Source organism: Manis javanica, chromosome 15 (genome assembly GCF_040802235.1).
Source record: "Manis javanica isolate MJ-LG chromosome 15, MJ_LKY, whole genome shotgun sequence".
NCBI lineage: Eukaryota > Metazoa > Chordata > Mammalia > Pholidota > Manidae > Manis > Manis javanica.
This window is the reverse complement of record NC_133170.1, coordinates 30888837-30911620: the sequence shown is the minus strand read 5'-3', so window position 1 is coordinate 30911620 and position 22784 is coordinate 30888837. Positions and strand designations below refer to the sequence as shown.

Here is a 22784-nt window from a genome sequence, read left to right as displayed (position 1 = left end):
AGGACTCTACTTCAGTATACTTCCCTCTTAGCACAGCCTTTGCTGTGTCCCACAGATTTTGTGGTGTTGAATTATTGTTTTCATTTGTCTCCATATATTGCCTGATCTGTTTATTTGGTCATTGATCCATTGATTATTTAGGAGCATGTTGTGAAGCTTCCATGTGTCTGTGGACTTTTCATTTTCTTTGTATAATTTATTTCCAGTTTCATAACTTTGTGGTCTGTAAACTAGTTGGTACAATTTCAATCTTTTTGAATTTACTGAACCTCTTTTTGTGGCCTAGTATGGAATCTATTCTGAAAAATGTTCCATGTGCACTTGAGAAGAATGTGTATCCTGTTGCTTTTGGGTGGAGTGTTCTGTAGATGTCTCTTAGGTCCATCTGTTCTAATGTGTTGTTCAGTGCTTATGTCTCTTTACTTATTTTCTGTCTGGTTGATCTGTCTGTTGGAGTGAGTAGAGTGTTGAAGTCTCCTAGAATGAATGCATTACATTCTATTTCCCCTTTTAATTTTGTTAGTGTTTGTTTCACATATGTAGGTGATCTGTGTTGGGTACATAGATGTTTTATAATGGTTATATCTTCTTGTTGGACTGACCCCTTTATCATTACATAATGTCCTTCTTTGTCTTTTGTGACTTCCTTTGTTTTGAAGTCTATTTTATCTTATACAAGTACTGCAACTCCTGCTTTTTTCTCCCTATTAGTTGCATGAAATATCTTTTTTCCATCCCTTGACTTTAAGTCTATGTATGTCTTTGGGTTTGAAGTGAGTCTCTTGTAGGCAGCATATAACTGGGTCTTTTTTTTAATCCATTCAGTGACTCTATGTCTTTTGATTGGTGCATTCAGACCGTTTACATTTAGGGTGGTTATCGATTGATCTGTACTTATTGCTATTGCAGGCTTTAGATTCTTGGTTACCAAACGTTCAAGGTAACTTCCTTACTATCTAACAGTCGAATTTAACTTAGTATGCTATTACAAACACAATCTAAAGGGGTTTTTTTCCTCCTTTTTCTTCCTCCTCCATTCTTTATATTTTAGGTATCATATTCTGTACTCTTTATTTATCCCTTACTGATTTTGGGGGTGGTTGACTTGATTTTGCATCTGCTTAGTAATTAATTGGTGTACTTTCTTTACTGGGGTTTTATTTCCCCTGAATACATCTATTTAGCCTTAGGAGCACTTTCATTCATAGCAGTCCCTTCAAAATACACTGTAGAGACGGTTTATTGAAGGTAAATTCTCTCAGCTTTTGTCTATCTGAAAATTGTTTAATCCCTCCTTCAAATTTAAATGATAATCTTACTGGGTAGAGTACTCTTGGTTCAAGCCCTTGTGCTTCATTACATTAAATATATACCATGTCACTCCCTTCCGGCCTGTAAGGTATCTGCTGAGAAGTCTGATGATAGCCTGATGGGTTTTCCTTTGTATGTGATCTTTTTTCTCTCTCTGGCTACTTTTACTACTCTGTCCTTGTCCTTGATCTCTGCCATTTTAATTATTATGTGTCTTGGTGTTGTCTTCCTTGGGTCTCTTGTGTTGGGAAACCTGTACAACTCCATGGCCTGAGAGGCTACCTCTTTCCCTATATTGGGGAAGTTCTCAGCAATTACCTCATCAAAGACATTTTCTATCCATTTTTCTCTCTCTTCTTCTTCTGATATACCAATAGTGTGAATGTTGTTTTGTTTGGATTGGTCTCACAGTTCTCTCAATATTCTTTCATTCTTGAAAATCGTTTTTTCTCTCTGTGCCTCTGCTTCTTTGTATTCTCTAATTTCTGTCATTTCCTGTCTCCTCTACTTCATCTAATCTGCTTTTAAATCCCTCCATTGTATGTTTCATTTCACATACTGTATTCAACATTTGTATCTCATTCTTAAATTCCTCCCTGAGTTTTTGAATATTTTTCTGTAGCTTCGTGAGCATGTTGATGATTTTTATTTTGAAATCATTGATTCATGAAGTTTCACTCTGGCCCTCTTTCTGGTGTTTGTGGGATTTTGGTTTGAACCAGGCTCCTTTGACATTTCATATTTATAAGTGGCAACCTCTAGTGCTCAGAAACTCTACTCTCTGTAGCTGCTCAACCTCTGGAGTAATGGCAGGGGTCACAGGCAAGCAGCACTGGTACCTGTCTGGAGGAAAAGGCCTTTCCTGCTTTCCAGCTTCAGTGCCTGTCTCCACTGCCTGGGCCAGTGGGCCAAGTGCACAGGGAGAAGCTTCTACGCTTTGCATATGTCGCTGCCATAAGCAGAGCCGCCCTCTGGCTGGCCTTGTGCAATGCAGGGACAGCCGGTGCTTGCTGGGAGGCAAGTGCAACAGACTTCATATTGCAGTGGGGTTCCTCGGAGCTCTGTAGCCAGCCAGTGCAGATAGAGTGCCTGAAGCTCCTGAAAGTTACCAACGTGCTTGACAGAGTGCTCCCGGAAAATTTTGTCCACTTGTCCTTTTCCTGAGCAGCAAGCTCTGTGCAATCCTTGCCCCTTAGTGGCCCTCTCGCTGTTAGGAAGTCTCTCAGACTGCCTGCCTTTCTTTTTGTCCCAGAGCAGCCAGATGTGGATCTCTTTTTTCCAAAAGTGGCTAGAATCTCAGACTCTCCAAAGTATTCTTAGAGAATAAAAGCCTGTCATAGCTTTCCAACCCCACTAATCTCCAGAGCACCATGTAATGTAGGTTCATCCTCCCAGAACAGATCTCCAGGGCTGGGTGTTCAGCAGTCCTAGGCCTCCACCCCCTCCCTGCTGCTCCGTTTCTCTTCCTCCCTCCAATGAGCTGGTATGGGGAAAGGCTTGGGTCCCGCCGGATCATGGCATTCGTATTTTACCCTTTTCCTTGAGGTCTGCTGGTTTCCCCAGGTGTAGACAGTCTGCCACAGCCTTCTTTCCTGTTGCTCTTTCAGAATTTGATGTATTTGCTGTATTTTCATATTATATGTGGTTTTGGGGGGAGGTTTGTGTCTCACCTCGCATGCCATCTTTAATCCCACCCCCACATATAACTTTTGACTCCCCAAAAACTTAACTCCTAAAGCCTACTGTTGACTAACAGCCTTACCCATAACAAAACAGTCAATTAACACACGCTTTGTATATGTATTATATATTATATTCTTAGAATAAAGTAAGCTAGAGAAAAGAAAATGTTTCTTTTTTGAATTGTCACAAATCTCCAAATAATTTTCCAACATATTTTTTGAAAGAAATCTACTTTTATGTGGACCTCTGCAGTTCACTCATGTTGTTCAAGGGTCAACTATACTTCAATGGCACTATGTGAAAATTTACTTTTAAGATTACTATAAGTCTACCTGGTAATTTCAGGATGTAGTCCCTCAAGAATGACTAAAATACTAGGCATACGAATGTGACTAACCTGCAGTGAAAGAATGAACGTGGTTCACCTCTGATTTATCCTGGGTGGTAATGAAAGGGGACCAGCAGGAAGAGGTATATTTCTAGCACCACTGGGACTCTACTCAAGACAAAGGGCCTCAAGCTCTGCAGGTCAGACAGCTCTATCTCTACAAAGCCCCTACAGGAACATCATCTGACTTCTCCCTGATCCCCAGCACAGATACAATGGCAGCTCTGACTGAATGAGCACCATGAAAACTTCTCTGCAAAAGGGACCATACTGCAGCTGTCAAAGCCACAAGGTAGGCACTGCCCAGAAAAGACCCTGCCAGGCTATTCCAAAATCAGGCCAGAAAATTCTGGTATGCTCAACGAGTTCTAGTACCAACTCACTCAGTACCCAAACTGGGCTTATTTGAGGATAGTCCTTCAAGCCAGGTTTCTTACTCTCTAGAATGTATAACTAAGTAAGTAAATTCCTTATATCTTACTATTATATACTTTCCCAGCCCTGGGTGTCCCATTAACCAATTCCACTGATCCTACTGAAATCCTCTATTTCTTGTTAAATTTCACAAATCCTCAACTTTTGTCAACAGGTGTCTCCCTACACCCAAGTAAAAGCTGGCTTTCCCAAAGGATATACTTTCCCTGATCACTCTCCATTGAAGGTCATTAATGCCCCAGCACAACAGAGGAGCAGGGAAAGCGTGAGCAATCTCCTGCCCTTCAGTGCTGTCCCCTTCATGTGAAGCACATACTCCTTTTCACTCTACCCTCCTCACTGCTCCCTTTTAGGGACTCCCAGTCAGTCTTGCCCATTCATTTTAAGAAGGCTTTGGCTCACAATCAATCTTCCCATCAAATGCCACTCCTGCCATAATCCTAGGATTCAATGTCTGAATTCCTTGATGTCTTTAATTCCCATGGCCTCATGCATCCCATCCATTTCAACTATCTATTTTATAGGACTCCATGTGGATCCTATCCTTGCCAACAGCTCTGTCCTGGCCCATCACACTGTCACTCTCATTTGCTGGTCTTTAATCTCACAGAGATATCTACTTCCCCAACTGTTATATTTTCTGCCAACCTGTCAGTCCATTCTAAATTCTCCTCCTGCCTATCCAGGCTACAATCCTGGACTTATCATCCAAACTATTCTTTCACCATCACACTCAATTCATTTGCATCTCAGTACTTCTGCTGTATCTACCAGCAAAATTCTAACCCTACAGTAAATCAGTAATTCCTGCCTGTTCCTCCACTATTAGAGGAAAAATTTTTAAAGGAAAAGGAGAAAAAGGGAAGAAGCAGAGGAGGAAGAGGGGCACAGAGGGAAAAGATTGAAGGAGGGAAGAAGGCTGGAAAAGAAGGTGAAGGGAAGAGGAGGAAAAAGGAGAAAGGAGGAGGATAAGACAGAAAGAAAATCACATCACCTTAAAGACTGCTGAGCTTTTGTTGTCTATCATTCATCTTCCTCCCCCATTTACCCCAAACACTATTCTAGATCTTCATTATCCTCTCAAGATCATGCCACACCCTTTAGCAACTCAACCTCTTCAGGTGTGACTTTGGAGTGATAACCCCCTGACCCACTGGGCCACCAGAATCTCAGAATCTCTTCCTTCTTAGCAAAATGACTGAAGATTAACATAATCTGAAATAAACTCACTGCCAAGTAATATTATTACACTTCCCCATTCTGTCAAAAGGCAAGTAAAATAAATTTTGTGAACCTAAGTACATTCATGTGTTTTATTCTTAGGTTTCAACAGAGATCAGAAAATAACATGTGCAAATAAACTTGTGAGAAATGTGAACATACAATTAAGTCTTTCTAAAGGCTCTTTACAAGATTATGTTCAAGACTCCTAATTGCCTAACTACAAAGAACCCAGAACCCACTAATTTGGAATTTGCTTGGTAAATCCTTTCCCTATTGAGAATAAAGATACACACATCATAAAGTTTTAAGAGAAAATTATCCAAATTCACAGAACAGTTCTCAAAACTGTATTTGAGAAGCATCTATTTATATAAACATGTTATTAACAAAAATTATAACAGCAGCAGCTAACACTGGCTGAATATATACCATGTGCCTGTTCCTGTCCAAAGTGTTTTAGCTAATTTAGAACAGAAAAATACACTGAATAGGCACTATTTATTACTGTCATTTGTCAATTAAGGAATTAAAGCATAAAAGGTTAGGTAAATTGCTCCTATGTCAGACAATTTATTAAATAAAGCCAAATTCTGAATCAAGGGAATTTACCTCCCAAGCAAGCTATTAATCACCATACCATCTACCCTAACGATTTCTAACTATTCATTTACTTAAAGCAGAAGTTTCCAAAGTATGGTCTGTGGAACCCTGGGGGGGTCTCCCCCCAAAACTCTTTGGAGAAGTCTGCACAGTCAAATAATTTTCATAATACCACCATGATTTTCTTTGCCTTTTCCACTGTGTTAATATTTGCACTAAAGGTATAAAAGCAATGACAGAAAAAACTGCCGGAGCCTCAGCACAACAGGCAATAGCACCAAACCACACCAGCAGCCACTACATTCTTCAGTGTCAGGTGCCCAAAGAAAAAAACAAGAGAAAATTAGAAATAAAAAATTTTAAACACTACTTAAGAATATCCTTGGTGAAGCAGTAAAAATTACTTTTAATAAATGTCAACCCTTGAGTACACATCCTTCTGATGAGCCAGCACTTCCACAGCAAACTGAAGCACAGAGCATCCCTAGGAAGAGCGCTGGTGTGCTTCTTGGGGCTACGAGGTAAATTAGGGACCATTTTCATGGAGCACCAGTTTTACTCGAAAGAACAACTGACAAACTGTGATTACTCAGACTTCATACTAAGCAGATATTTTCTTTAAAATAAATGATATGAGCCTGTCATTTTAAGAGAATAACAGAGTCCTGAGTGCAAAAAGTTTGAGAATAGCTGATTTAAAAGAAACTCTGGACAACCCTTTTTGGTCCCATTTGAGCAATGGTCTACAACTAACAGCAAATGAAACTGAAATCCTTTTAAGGTGGCATTTTCATTAAGTCTTACCATTTCTTCTCAAACAACCAAATTAGTAAAATATTATTACATACCACTTTCTAAAACTCACTCAAGGAAATGTGTGATCACTTGAATGTGCAATCTGATTCGCATGATTCCTTATTAGAGTCACACTTACCTTCATTTCAATAACAGTTTGCAGAGCTTTTGTTTTGGCAGAATCAGGGGCATTCTCAAATCTCCGATGCATCTCCTATACAAAAGAAGCAAAAAAGAGAGTAAGCATCCTCCTTTTTGCTCCCTTTTAAAAGGGGACTAAAGGGGAAAAGAGAGGGAGTAGTTGTGTGCCTAAGATGATTACCCCAGCCTTGTAAGACACTCTGGCCTTTTTCTGCCTCCCCATCAGGGAACCCATGGACTGCATTCAGGCTAAGGAGGCATAAGGGTCAAACATGCAGGGACAGAAGGATCCCCATTCCAGGACACCTAGTTACTTTAAATTAGTCACACAGACCCCAGCTACTACAAGAGTTGAAACTACAGCACATCCCCAAGTTGGTGTATCAACCTTCCACATGATTCTAAGACATATAATCAGAGTAACAAACAATCCCAAAAGGGAATTAAAAATATTCCCCTTTTAAAAGGAGAAATAAAAGCTGTCAGAACCAGCCTACATTGCACAAAGCTACTGAAAGCATTTATATTGACAACATCCCTTCCACAGTATCCACCCCCAGAGTAACAACCACCTGGCTACCTATGACGAAAATCTCTCTCCAGTGATGTGATAGGTAGCAAGAAAAAGAAGGTATGACTGTTGAACACATTCATGTTTTAAAATGTCGAGAAAACATGGCAATTTTTTTAATTCAAATTTTAGTGGTTCAGGATCAGGAAGGAAGGAGGCAATGGTTATCCTATCACAGATCTTCGAGAAACACTGTACAGTCACCAGACCACCTCAGAAATTTTCTTGTCATATTCTGTGAATGTCTCTGAGTTAATCAATCAGTACTTCCAAAGTTCCCTAGTGACCCCAGAGAACACACAGATGAGTACTTTCGATCTGAACAGTGTTTCACAATAAAATGAATATATAATACTGTAATTATACCTTTTGCCTAATTTATTCATTCCTGACTGACCAGGAAGAATGGTTTGAGAGAAACAGAAAACAGAGCTGCTAACTTCATTGAGTTATCTCTTCTGAAGCAGTATCAGTAGTCCTAATGAACTGATGAAATTTCTACATTATAAACAGTCAACAGTTTAAACACCAATAATTTCTGAACACCCACACCCTCCCGCCAAATCTAGCAGCTGATACTATGGTGCAAGTAAGACACACCACCCTTTCTGCTATCTCTCTCCCTAACTCCAGCCTTAAATGTCCAACTAGGTATCACACTTAAATGTTTTAATGGATATTTCAAACCCTACATGCCCAAAATTAAATTCTTGGTGGTATACCCCCAAACCTGCTCCATCCTTCGGATTCCTCAGGTCAAAAATCTGTGAGCCTTCTTAAAGTCCTCCATCTCTTTCAAGCACAATCAAGAAATCCAGTCTCTACCTTCAAAACACATCCAAAATTCAAGCACTTCTCCCATTTCCACGACTACTGCTGGAGGGAGCCACCAACAAACACACACCTTATAATCTAACAGCAGCCTCCTAAACAGGTTCCCTAATCTTCATCTTGCTCCTGCAGTCTACTCTGAACACAGCAGTCAGTGACCCTTATAAACATAATTTGATCTTGGCACTCCCCTGCTCAAAATCCTGCTGTGGCTCCCATCTGACTCAAAGTAGAGCCCAAGTCCTTGAGCAGCCGACACACCTCAGCTCTTCCCCTCTTCCCTCATCCACTATGCTTCAGCAACACTGGACTCCTTGTTGTTCCTCAAATATTCCAGGCATTCCTCAATCCTCAGGGCCTTCATTCACATCAGCTATTCCTGCTACCTGCAGCCATTTCCACAGCCCACAGGGCAAGACTTCATCTCCTTCAAGTCTTAGTTCGAATGCCTCTTTTTTATTACTAGGGTCAGTAGTTGTGATAATCACATTATAGTTACGCCAGAAAATGCCCAAGTTTTAGAAATGCATACTAAAGTGCACAGAGGTAAATTACATGGTGCCAGGAACTCATCTAAAATCTTTGGTGAAGAAAAGAAGTAAAAGAAAAAAAAAAGGATATGTGAAACTACTGTGACAAAATTGTGGTGGCTGGTGTATCTGAGTGATGAGCATATGGAGATTAGTTATACTAGTCTCACTACTTCTGTGCAGGTTTGAAACTTATCATCAAAAAAAAACAGTGTTTAATGTTCTCAGTGTAAATTACTCTATTTTAAAACTTAAAACTGACAAAAAAGAACCCATGTGTCCTTTCCCCTTTACCTTATTTTTTTTCTTTTTCCCATACCACTTACCCTCTAACATAATATATATTTGTTTCTTATGCATACTGTTTCCTTTCTAAAGAAACATGGTCTTCACTCCACTCACTGACGAACCCAAAGTGCCTAGAACAGAAGCTGGTACATTGCTGAGTGCCTAACAGCTATTTGAAGAATGAATGTTGAATGAAGGAGTAAGGAATGGCTACCAAACTTTCAAGAATTAGCTGAAGAGGGAACAATTTAACCTTTTCCTACGCCTGTGCTGAATTATTTGCCTGTCCTCTTATTTCTCATACAGCATGCTACATGGCCCTCCTTTAACACTTACTACATTATACTGCAATAATTTTCTTCTCTAACACACCAGACTGTGAACTCCTTAAGGGCAAAAACTGTCTTTTGTATTCCTCAAACACCATCTGACATGTCAGCAATCATTAAAAATTATCTCTCCTCCACATCTGTTCCTCTTTTGTTGGATGAAAAGATGAATGAATAAATGAATAACTTATTAGCTAGTTTCTATCTTCACCTCTCTGCTGGACCACTCCTTCTACAACATCAAATAAAGGACCCCCTTGTTTCTAAACCTAATAGCTGTTGTCAGTTCACATCCTTCCTGAAACCCATCTAGTAGCTGACCTTTTTTTTAACCATAGGGAGAGTTAAGGTAGCAACGTGTTTAAAATTTTCAATGAGTTTCCATTAAAGAATTATCCCAGCTCTAAATGCTTATCCCCTACCCATTCCCCTGTCCTACCCACAGAGACATTTTCTAAGTTCCTGTCCTTGGAGCCCTTCCTAATTCTATAGCCCCAGTTGAGGGCCTCTACTAGCCCACAGAGTAACTTCACATAAGTTTGAAAAAAGCAGCCCTATGGGTATATGTAACCCCACCCTGAAACATGGGTTGGATTTTTGGCCCCACGTGCTCCATCAGCAAGCAGGAAGCTCTTGCTCAGCAAACTACCTGCACCCACCACCAGCCAAGGTGCAGCCCTTCCCCAATCCCACAGATTCAACTCCCACCTTTCACGGGTAACCTGCACAATCTATTTCTCCAGCCCTATTGTGGACAGCTATAACTCTCTCTTGTGCTATCGGATCTCCTTTCTATGTCTGGGGACTCCATGCTCTAAGGCAGTGTCTACCTCCCGCAACACAGGTAAATTGCCACAAACTTGTTTTCCCAGCCTTTCTTGCAATTAAAGGCCAGACACATTATCCAAGCAGCCCAAGTCAGACACACACATCATTTACTTTGAATTAGAATCTTGTAAGGAGAAGAAGCAGGGATGTGAATATTCAGAGACAATCCTGGCAGTGAGTGATGGAGGCAGCAGCTGCCTCAAGCCTCTGGACTCGGGCTGGCAGCGGCTCAGTGGCAATGATGCAGGCAGGGCAAGCTGCTGTGCCTGCACTCTGTACCAACAGCAGACCGTATTCACCAGCCAATAAAGGGACATGAATGACGGAGGCACTGTTTCTGGCTACATAACTTCTGCACCCAGCTCTCCACCTTCTGAGAGATACTGGCACCTATATATTTCTTCCTTTCTTCATGCTGGGGACTACGCCAAGTTTTGGAGATATGATGCTAAGAAATAATAAATTTTCTCCATTTTATATGGAATTTTAATCTACCATGAAAAAACAGATTTTCATCAAATAATCACCTGAACAACTCATGAGGGTGGCCGATAACCTCCACAATGCTGGCACCCATGATTCACCTTTAGTTATCATCCAACTTGATCTGTGAAAAGCATCCAACTAGTTGCTCAATCTCTCTTCCTTATCACAGTCTCTTTCTTCCCCTTCCCTTGACTTCTAAGACATGACACTCTCTAAATTTTCCCTCCTGTCTTACTGGCTCCTTTTCTGCCCACTTCCTTAGGAGTGCCCTGGTCACAGGCCAAAGTCCTCTGTCTTCTCTTCTCATCTACCCTCATTCCCTTGGTGTTCTCACCCAGTCTCATAATTTGCAATACCATCCACATAATGACAACTCCCAAATTTTGCCTGCTGCTGAAATCCACACTTGCATATACCATTGCCTTCTCAGTGTCTACATGTGTATATCTAATAAGTATCAGCGGTTAGTATGTCCACAATGCAACTCCTAATCTTCCCCTCTACATTTGTTTCATTTACACCATCCTGATTAATGGTATGTGTCCACTCAGTTGTTTAGGCCAAAAATATGGGAATCTCCTTTTTCTTACACCTACATCCAAGCCACCTGGAAATCCTGTGATAGCTATTTTCAAAATGTCACCAGAAACCAGATGCATCTTTTTACCTCCACTGCCATACTGATCTGAGACACCATTATGTCTTGCATAGATTAGACCAAAAATCTCCCAAAGTTGACCTCCCTATTCACAGTAGGGCAACTACAGTGCTCTTTTTAAAAAAAGAACTCAAAATATGCTTGAAAACTTCAAAAGCTCACAGTTAAGAGTTACAGTCCTTATGTTGGCCTAGGAGGCCTTATGTGACCTGGCCCCATTACCCATCTGTCTTCCTCTCTTACTCTTTTCTCCCCTGTCTCCAGCCACACCAGCCTCCTTGCTTGTCCTCAATACATCAGTCCTGTCCCTGACTTTAAGGCCTTCACACTCACTGTTGCCTCTGCTTGACTTTCTCTTCTTCCCTTAACTATTCAAGTCTGTTCAAAAGTCAAAGTCTCAAAGAGGCCCATTCTTATTATTCTATTTTGAATTGCAATTCACCCCTAACATGCACTTTCAATCTCCCTAATCAAACTGTTTTTTCTTAGCATGTATCACTTCCTAATAGCATATTGCTTATTATGATAAGAGCTCAGAAGACAGCTCCTAAGGACAGTGAAAACATGCAGCACAGAGTAACACAGAGAAGAGGAACCTGGACAGAAAAGCAGCACTGTCTAATCTGAAAAGGATCTCCCCTGAGTCTTTGGCCAAATACTAAGTGTGCACGCACGGGGCAAGACTGCAATGCCACATGCAGAACTACTGAGGACAGAAACTTCTGAGGACAGCAACTACCAGAAAGTTATGAGCTGAATGAACATGGGCTAGGAAAAATTCAAATTCCAAACAGCCAGTGGAGAACACATCAGAGTCACTCAGTAAGACACCAGAGAGGCCAAGACTTGGGAACATAGCCAATTTAGCCCCAGAGGGAAGGCTATCTGGACCAGCCCTAACAGAGTTTAAAAGTCTTGTAAGGATTAAATTAATCCACAATTAAATTAACTATGGCAAAACCAAACACATCATTAAGGAAAACAGTAAAATCTAAAACTCACTAATCCAGGACAAAACACATTAGTTCAGGCCATAATAATCTCTCACCTGCATTAAAACAACTAACAGCTTCCTCCCAGCCTCCAGTTTGTCCACTTCAATCTCTACACTGTGAACAAGGTGACCAACTGGGCACACAGTAGATATTTAATCATATTTTTCCAGTAAGTAAGTATGAAACTTTGAAACATATAAACAAAAATAAAATCAATCTTCCTAATTGTAAATAATCATCTAAAGCCTGTAGTATATACCTTACAATTTTCATTTGGTAATGAAAACTGGTAAATATTAAAGCTGTATTTCTTTGAAATACTCCACAATTCAGATATTAAACTGATTTTATCTGTGCTCTTCCCCATTATCTAATTCCAAATGCTTTAAGGCAAAACTATTATAATTTCACTTTAAATTCTAGCAAGCATGTACACAAAAACATAAAGCAAACAGAAATCCATTTCAATAAAAAGAACACTCCTCAGTTAAACTAGGAAGCATTTCAAAAGATTCATAGGCATAAAGCTTTCCTATTAAGACATTTTAAAACCTATCACTCATAACAGATTTCCACTCAGAGGCCTGCACATTAAAGCTCACTGTGAATACACCCTGCAGTCAGTGAGCTGATGAAACTCCTTTCCCACTAGCACATGAAGCCTCTGACTCAGGCACTGTTATGGAGAGGAGCCTGGAAAACAGAAACAAATGCACCATTTGAACAAACGTTAAGTAGAATGTGCTATTTGCCTGCTTTACTTGGCTCCTTTGGGCCTGAAAGTTTTCATTCACAGAAACTGAGGTACAGGTAAAATTATCTGGACTGTGTTATTATACTACTGTAGGATCTGAAAAATCAAAAGTTAGCATAAGCACAGCCATCTTAAAGGCTTAAATACCACCCCCTAACCTAGAAGGACGAAAATTATTAGAATCTTGAAAAACAAGTTAGTCAGCCAGTGTTAAATGTAGTGACCTTTAGTTAGCTGACCTCAAATCAGTTAATCATACACACCAAGCTTATCTTGCTAGAACCACCCTAAACATTCCGAAGGTAATCTTATCTAACCAGACCCCAGGATGTGGCCCCAGACAAAGATTTATGTGTCTATGAAAAAAACACTGTATTGTGATTGTGGAAAATGTTGCCCCCTTTGAAAATGCTATAAAACCTTCTGGCTTTGTGTGCTCAGGGTCCTTGTTGAGACCCGCTGTGTCGGGCTGATGCTTGGACCCCAGCTAGCTGGTTCCTGAATAAATTCCTCTTGCTTGTTGCATCAAGAGACGCCTTTCGTGAGTGAATTGGGGCGGTGTCCTCCTCAGGGAGAATCCAACAAATCCAACACTACCAAATGTGGGCAACACAAAGTGGGCTCACTTTCTCTCATCACTTCACTAAAAAATAATGACTAATGTAGAGTTAGAAACAACTTTGTAACAAAGTTTCACATTTCTCTCTTTAGTAGTTTCCTGCTTTTTAAAAATAAATCAACTTCTACTTACAAAACTGAGAGAAAGTAGTGTTTGTGACTCAAAAGTAGTACTTATGTCTGAAATTTCTTTTTTTCAAGTTTCAAGTTTTAGCCTCCAGGACCCTTGGTTCAAGGGTGGAAGTTCTGGATTGCCAGTGAAGTCCCTTCACAGATTCAATCCTCCACACAAGTTCTGGGTTTACTGTACTCACAACATGGAAGAGACAGAAATAAGAAGGAGAGTATAAATGAACAGAATCCTCACTACTATTTCTGTCTCTTAACTCAGCCAATGTCACACAGCACTGTACTTTTAATCCTTTACCATCTCTCTGAGAAAACCTTTCCTCCCATCAAAATGGAAATGAGGCAAAACTGACAAAAAAATGGGTGGAGGGAGAATAACCTGAGTAAGTAAGATAAATAACTGTTGTCATTTTTGAAAATCACCACAAATAAACAAACAGGGACCCCTTTTTCTTTATTAATTCTTCCTTCTTTGTTGTTTCAATTTTTTTCTTTTTTTCCCCTCCAATGTCCCCTGTTTATACCTTAAAACTGCTAATGATTTAAGAGGCATTCCTCAGCTCATTAGATTCAGAATCCATAAGGTAGAAACCAGTCAAATATTAGGACTTTTAACTTCAAACACTTCTGCAAACCTTAACATGAAGACAAGGGTTACTGATTGAAATACTATAGACACAAAAACTTCACGATTGTAATAACACTTTGAAACAAATTTGTATTTTATGCATCTACATGTTTAAGATTTCCACATACTCTAAAATATATTATTTATCTGGCCTACAGACAATGCTTGGTAGGCATATGAATTGCAGATCCAAATATTCCACAGCCAACTTGGGTGTATTCTGCCAATAGACTGAGAACCAAAAGTTGGATGTCAAACTTTGGTGTTTAACAGAATCACCTGAAAAGCTTGTTAAACATTGAATGCCTAAGCTGCAAGCACTAAACTAACCTAGACAAATCGGGGTTGCTCAGTACTTTTCCAATAAATGTCTTCTCTTCAATCAAAGGAAAGATATTACAGTAAACAATACAAAATCTAACAATAACAGTCCACATAATATTTCAGGGCAAACAGAAAATACAATGCTGAAATTAAATTTTATTATTTCTTCTTTGGTTTTCATTTGGGTAAATTATTTACCTGTTATTTCTACGAACAGAATCATATTCATGAACAAAGAGGAAATCTAATCACAAATGTTACTGTATATGAATGGCTTTTTAATATTACTGTATTTCATCAAATCTAAGATGGCACTGACTGACTGTAAGACACACCATTTATAAAAAACCCTAAAAAATTCACTCCAAAACTACTAGATCTAATATCTGAATTCAGCAAAGTTGCTGGATACAAAATTAATACACAGAAATCTGTTGAAGTCCTATACACTAACAATGAACTAGCAGAGAGAGAAATCAGGAAAACAATTCCATTCACAACTGCATCAAAAAGAATAAAATATGTAGGAATAAACCTAATCAAGGACGTGAAAGACCTATACTCTGAAAACTACAAAACACTCATGAGAGAAATTAAAGAAGACACCAATAAATGGAAACACATCCTGTGCTCATAGATAGGAAGAATTAATATTGTCAAAACGGCCATCCTGCCTAGAGCAGTCTATAGATTCAATGCAATTCCCATCAAAGTACCAACAGCACTCTTCAACGAACTACAGTAAATAGACCTAAAATTCATATGGAACGACAAAAGACCTCGAATAGCCAAAGCAATCCTGAGAAGGAAGAATAAAGTAGGGGGTTTTGCTCCCCAATTTCAAGCTTTACTACAAAGCCACAGTAATCAAGACAAGTTGGTACTGGCACAAGGACATACCCATAGACTAATGGAACAGACTAGAGAGCCCTGATATAAACCCAAACATATATGGTCATTTAATATATGATAAAGGAGCCATGGACATACAATGGGGAAATGATAACCTCTTCAACAGCTGGTGTTGGCAAAACTGGACAGCTACATGCAAGAGAATGAAACTGGATTATTGTTTAACCCCATACACAAAAGTAAACTCGAAATGGATTAAAGACTTGAATGTAAGTCATGAAACCATAAAACTCTTAGAAGACAACATAGGCAAAAAGCTCCTGAACATAAGCATGAGCAACTTCTTCCTGAATGCATCTCCTCGAGAAAGGGAAACAAAAGCAAAAATGAACTCATGGGACTACATCAAACTAGAAAGTTTCTATATGGCAAAGGACACCATCAACAGAACAAAAAGGCATCCTACAGTATGGGAGAATATATTTGTAAATGACATATCTGACAAGGGGTTAACATCCAAAATATATAAAGAACTTTTATGCCTCAACACCCAAAAAGCAAATAACCCGATTAACAAATGGGCAGAGGATATGAAAAGACAGTTCTCCGAAGAAGAAATTCAGATGGCCAACAGACACATGAAAAGATGCTCCACATCACTAATATCATCAGGGAAATGCAAATTAAAACCACAGTGAGATATCACCTCATACCAGTAAGGATGGCCAGCATCGAAAAGGCTAAGAACAACAAATGCTGGCGAGGATACGGAGAAAGGGGAACCCTCCTACACTGCTGGTGGGAATGTAAACTAGTTCAACCATTGTGGAAAGCAATAAGGAGGTTCCTCAAAAAACTAAAAACAGATATACCATTTGACCCGGGAATCCCGCTCCTTGGAATTTACCCAAAGAATGCAGCTTTTCAGATTCAAAAAGACATATGCATCCCTATGTTTATCACAGCACTTTTTACAATAGCCAAGATATGGAAGCAACCTAAGGGTCCATCAAAAGATGAATATATAAAGAAGGTGTGGTACATATACACAGTGGGATACTATTCAGCCATAAGAAAGAAACAAATCCTACCATTTGCAACAACATGGATGGAGCTGGAGGACTTTATGCCCAGTGAAACAAGCCAGGTGGAGAAAGACAAGTGCCAAATGATTTCCCTCATTTGTGGAGTATAATGATGAAGCAAAACTGAAGAAACAAAATAGCAGCAGACTCAGAGACTCCAAGAATGAACTAGTGGTTACCAAAAGTGAGGGGTGTGGGAAGGTGGGTGGGGAGGGAAGGAGAAGGTGATTGAGGGGTATTATGTTTAGTACATATGGTGTTGGGGACCATGGAGAGAACACTGTAGCAGAGAAAGGGCACATTGTGAATCTGTGGCATCTTGCTTCACTGATGGACAGTGACTGCATTGGGGTATGGTGGGGACTTGATAATATAGGTAAATGCAGTAACCACATTGTTGTTTCATGTGAAACATAAGAGTGTGTGTATCAGTAATACCTTAATAAAAATTTTTTTAAAAAGGAATAATAATGCAGGAACACTTGCTTAAGCAGGTTATGATATGTGTATTTGAACATAACATCAAAGTTTGACACCCAACTTTTGGTCCTCAGTCTGTTGGAAGATTATACCTGAGTTGGCTGTGGACTATTTGGATCTGCAATCCATAAGCCTATGAAGCATTAATAGTAGGCCACATAAATAATATATTTTAGACCAATATGTGCAAATTTTAATAACTAAGTATTGATATTAAAATATACAGTACTGGAATTACCCAAGATGGGTTCTTGCCTCCTCTCAATAAAGAATTCAAGGACTGATGAAATGGCAGTTGCATTTTAGGAATTTATTGGAAAATAAGAGTTTGAAGAGTAGTGAAAGTACACTCTTGAGAGTTGAGCCCTGGGCAAAGCCCTGAGAGAGCTGCCTCGAGGAGACAGTAGGAAATTTTTTTTATGTAAGGGGAGATGAATATTCACTAAGTGGGAATAGATTTCAAAAGGAACAGGCAGGGTCTTCTTGGAGTTCAGGTTTGCTGTACCCTCAGAGAGGAGTTTTTAGCTGTATTTGGTGCTCATCAGAACTGTCCTGGCAGTTGTTGCCCAATGACAGATCGGTGGGGGTGTTAAATCACAATGCTGATCTCATGTTAATGAAAGTATAATGAGTTTTGGGTTGAAATTTGGTTTAACTTTGCTCTGCCTTGGAATCTGCCAGTTTTAGCTGGTCTGTGATTTACATTCTCATTCTGCACATCCTGGAAGATCAGCTTACAGTGCATGTGTAGAAGTTACCAGCTATACAATGGCTAGCCAAAGACACCACCCCACTTCCTTGCTCATGTATGGTTGTCTATGTGGGTATCTACCTACTCCATTGGCACAGCAATAGATACCTAGGTCAGTAAAATAGAGTAGAATCCAGAAGTAATATAGTTTGAAGTATATGATGAAGGTTTTGGAAAATAGTCATCTGTTTGGAAAAGAGTTACATAGACAGCAAATTAAATTCCGGTAAAATAAAAAGCTGCTCTCTAAAAATTAGAAATACTAGAATAAAACTTAAAAACTTTTTTATATAATTTTGAGATAGGAAAGAAATCTTTCATTGTCATAGCCAGAACCTGAAAGAATTTAATATGTGGAAGTTAGAAAATACAGTTAGCCAAAGTTGAAATGATAATAGTGGGTAAACATAAAGATTGTTTGCAGAGCAATAAGATGCTAGAGACACTTGATACCATCTCTTTCTCATTTATTCAACGAATATTTATTGAGCTTCTAAAAAGTAATTTCATCCTGGGATAGGCACTGGGTATACATTTTTCATGTCAGAATATATGGTCTTTGCCTTCCTTGAAATTAAAAGTCTGTTGGGAAAGTGATAATTACGAGATGAAATAAATGAATTGAGTATGAGTAGTCTGTGTTGGGGGGTGTGGTTTTCTAAACAGGGTAAGCATCTTTGAGGAGGTACCGTTTAAGGGAGATCTGAAGGAGTACAAAGTGACAGTCTTGGTGAGCATTTTGATAAAATCGTTTCATGAAAAAGGGTTAGCAGGTTCAAAGGCCTGTTGGGAAGGAACTTTGAGGGAATAGCAAGGAGGCTGGAGGGCAACAGCATATCATTCATACAAGGGGAAGACTGGTCTGGGAAGAACACTGAAGTGGTGTAAGTCGGGGAAAAGGAAATCCCAGCACAAAATACTTCTAAAAACCGAAATCAGTCAAAAGGAGAAATAAAGTTTAAAATACGTTTATTGCTTACAAACTGCAGTCCGGACCATCTCTCTCCTGCTCCAGCAGCAGGAAAACCGGTCCTCCCCCTCACCTCTCAGGTACAGATAAGCCCTCCGTTTCCCAGGTAATTACCCATTGATAGGGAGATGAACTTCTCTCCACCTCTGAGGAATGATGTAAATGCACTAAAGCCATACTTCTCTCCACCCTTGAGTGCCTGTTGATATGCAGATGTACTAAAGCCAGGCGAGATATTCTGAAAATATTACAATTTTACCCACAGGTGGCCAGGGATTCATTCATTCCATTCATCAGGTATTTATTGGGCACTATGTGCAAAGCACTAGGGAAACAGCAGTGAACAAAACAAAATCCATGCCCTCTAGGAGACAAAGCATTTGGCCTTCATGATCCTTGCAGATAATGCAATAACTTTTTCCAAAGTACAAGAGAAAATCATTCCAGTGTTTAGTCAAGGGAGTGATAAGATCCGGTCTAGTTTTTAAAATTTACTTTGGTTATGTTGAGAATAAATGTGGGAGGGAGAGTCAACAGTGAACATGGAAATCTAGTAAAAGAACTTAGTTCTAATCTAGGATAGATGAGTAGTGACTTGAAATGACTGTTTTTACATTATGTCACTAGTGTATCAAGAAAGGCAAAATGAGTTGTGAGTTAGCAACACAGGGTATCCATGTGTTTTATTATTTATTGGACTATTGTCAATCTTTTAAGAAACTGGGATTTCATCAGTTCTAAGGCTCAGTTTCCCATTATTACAATGTGAAATTGAGCTAAGTCTTAAACTTGATGGCATCTTACAGTCGGCCAGCAGGGCAGCAGTCCTGCTAGATTTGTTTGTCTGTGCATTCAGTCATAGCAGTTCATTTTGTTACCACTTTAGTGGAGGTTGTTGGTATTTTTCATGTTAACTTTGTTGTCTAGCATGTCTTCAGTAATATTATGCTGTGTATCAGCATTGAAACAAAAAGTTGTTGTCAAGGAGACAGCTACAAAAACAGTTCATAATGATATATGATTAAACCCTATGGTTAAAGAAGTAAAGAACTGCAACCAGTATAAAACTTCTGAATGAAAAAGCTTTGTGTCGTGATACATTTAGAGGCATTTCCCCCTTTCCCCTTCAGCACATAAAACGGTGTGTCTTTTTTTTTTTTTGAGTCCAAGGAACTTTGTATTATTTTATTTATTTATTTATTTATTTTTCTTAAAAGTTTATATGAGATTAGTAGAGAAGTACAAAGTAAATATGCAGAAGACTACTATACAAATAAATGACAGCCACTTGTATACAACATACGAATTGTATAAAATAATATTACTAATATACTGGAGCATCTTTTGGACATTAGATATTTAAACCATCTCCTGATTTAATTTTTTTTCTTAGTCTTTTTTTTTTTACATGAAGAACATTATGTTTACTATGCTCCCCACTTCACCAAGTCTGCCCCACAAACCCCATTACAGTCACTATCCATTAGCATAGTAAGATGCTGTAGAATCAAGACTTGTCTTCTCTGTGTTGCACAGCCCTCCCCTTACACCCCTACATTATACATGCTAATCATAATGCTACCTTTCTTTTACCCCGCCCTTATCCCTCCCTTCCCACCCATCATCCCAAGTCCCTTTCCCTTTGGTAACTGTTAGTCCATTCTTGGGTTCTGTGATTCTGGTGCAGTTTTGTTCCTTCAGTTTATCTTTGTTCTAATACTCCACAGATAAGTGAAATCATTTGGTACTCGTCTTTCTCTGCCTGGCTTGTTTCACTGAGCATAATACACTCTAGCTCCATCCATGTTGTTGCAAATGGTAGGATTTGTTTTCTTCTTATGGCTGAATAGTATTCCATTGTGTATATGTACCACACCTTCTTTATATATTCATCTTTTGATGGACCCTTAGGTTGCTTCCATATCTTGGCTATTGTAAAAAGTGCTGTGATAAACATAGGGATGCATATGTCTTTTTGAATCTGAAAAGCTGCATTCTTTGGGTAAATTCCAAGGAGCGGGATTCCCGGGTCAAATGGTATATCTGTTTTTAGTTTTTTGAGGAACCTCCTTATTGCTTTCCACAATGGTTGAACTAGTTTACATTCCCACCAGCAGTGTAGGAGGGTTCCCCTTTCTCCGTATCCTCGCCAGCATTTGTTGTTCTTAGCCTTTTCGATGCTGGCCATCCTTACTGGTATGAGGTGATATCTCACTGTGGTTTTAATTTGCATTTCCCTGATGATATTAGTGATGTGGAGCATCTTTTCATGTGTCTGTTGGCTATCTGAATTTCTTCTTCGGAGAACTGTCTTTTCATATCCTCTGCCCATTTGTTAATCGGGTTATTTGCTTTTTGGGTGTTGAGGCATAAAAGTTCTTTATATATTTTGGATGTTAACCCCTTGTCAGATATGTCATTTACAAATATATTCTCCCATACTGTAGGATGCCTTTTTGTTCTGTTGATGGTGTCCTTTGCCATATAGAAACTTTCTAGTTTGATGTAGTCCCATGAGTTCATTTTTGCTTTTGTTTCCCTTTCTCGAGGAGATGCATTCAGGAAGAAGTTGCTCATGCTTATGTTCAGGAGCTTTTTGCCTATGTTGTCTTCTAAGAGTTTTATGGTTTCATGACTTACATTCAAGTCTTTAATCCATTTCGAGTTTACTTTTGTGTATGGGGTTAAACAATAATCCAGTTTCATTCTCTTGCATGTAGCTGTCCAGTTTTGCCAACACCAGCTGTTGAAGAGGTTATCATTTCCCCATTGTATGTCCATGGCTCCTTTATCATATATTAAATGACCATATATGTTTGGGTTTATATCAGGGCTCTCTAGTCTGTTCCATTAGTCTATGGGTATGTCCTTGTGCCAGTACCAACTTGTCTTGATTACTGTGGCTTTGTAGTAAAGCTTGAAATTGGGGAGCAAAACCCCCTACTTTATTCTTCCTTCTCAGGATTGCTTTGGCTATTCGAGGTCTTTTGTCGTTCCATATGAATTTTAGGTCTATTTACTGTAGTTCGTTGAAGAGTGCTGTTGGTACTTTGATGGGAATTGCATTGAATCTATAGACTGCTCTAGGCAGGATGGCCGTTTTGACAATATTAATTCTTCCTATCTATGAGCACAGGATGTGTTTCCATTTATTGGTGTCTTCTTTAATTTCTCTCATGAGTGTTTTGTAGTTTTCAGAGTATAGGTCTTTCACGTCCTTGATTAGGTTTATTCCTACATATTTTATTCTTTTTGATGCAGTTGTGAATGGAATTGTTTTCCTGATTTCTCTCTCTGCTAGTTCATTGTTAGTGTATAGGACTGCAACAGATCAGCAACTTTGCTGAATTCAGATATTAGATCTAGTAGTTTTGGAATGGATTATTTAGGTTTTTTTTATGTACAATATCATGTCATCTACAAACAGGGATGGTTTAACTTCTTCCTTGCCAATCTGGATGCCTTTTATTTCTTTGTGTTGTCTGATTACCGTGGCTAGGACCTCCAGTACTATGTTGAATAGAAGTGGGGAGAGTGGGCATCCTTGTCTTGTTTCCTTTTTTAAAGGAAAAGCTTTCAGCTTCTTGTTGTTAAGTATAATGTTGCTATGGGTTTGTCATATGTGGCCTTTATTACGTTGAGGTACTTGCCCTCTATGCCCATTTTGTTGAGAGTTTTTATCATAAATTGATGTTGAATTGTGCCAAATGCTTTCTCAGCATCTATGGAGATGATCATGTGATTTTTGTCCTTTTTGTTGATATGGTGGATGACATTGATGGACTTTCAAATGTTGTACCATCCCTGCATCCCCAGAATAAATCCAACTTAATCATGATGATCTTTTTGATGTATTTTTGAATTTGATTTGCTTACATGTTCTTGGGTATTTTTGCATCTGTGTTCATCAAGGATATTGGTCTGTAATTTTCTTTTCTTGTGGTGTCTTTGCCTGGTTTTGGTATTAGAGTGATGCTAGCCTCACGGAATCAGTTTGGAAGTATTCCCTACTCTTTTATTTTTTGGAAAAGTTTAAGGAGAATGGGTATTAAGTCTTCACTAAGTGTTTAAAAAACTCAGTCTTGAAGCCATCTGGTTCA

At 39.1% G+C, this 22784-nt stretch overlaps 1 protein-coding gene across 17 annotated transcripts in view; it reads right to left on the bottom strand.

Moving 5' to 3' along the window:
* ERC1 (ELKS/RAB6-interacting/CAST family member 1) overlaps positions 1–22784 on the bottom strand; it is a 724558-nt gene that overhangs the window by 563789 nt on the left and 137985 nt on the right. For all 17 annotated transcript variants that reach the window (XM_073222497.1, XM_073222500.1, XM_073222503.1 and 14 more), the window contains one exon: positions 6576–6650. In XM_073222497.1, coding sequence (XP_073078598.1) covers positions 6576–6650 — 75 coding nt within the window. The remainder of the gene's footprint in view (positions 1–6575; positions 6651–22784) is intronic.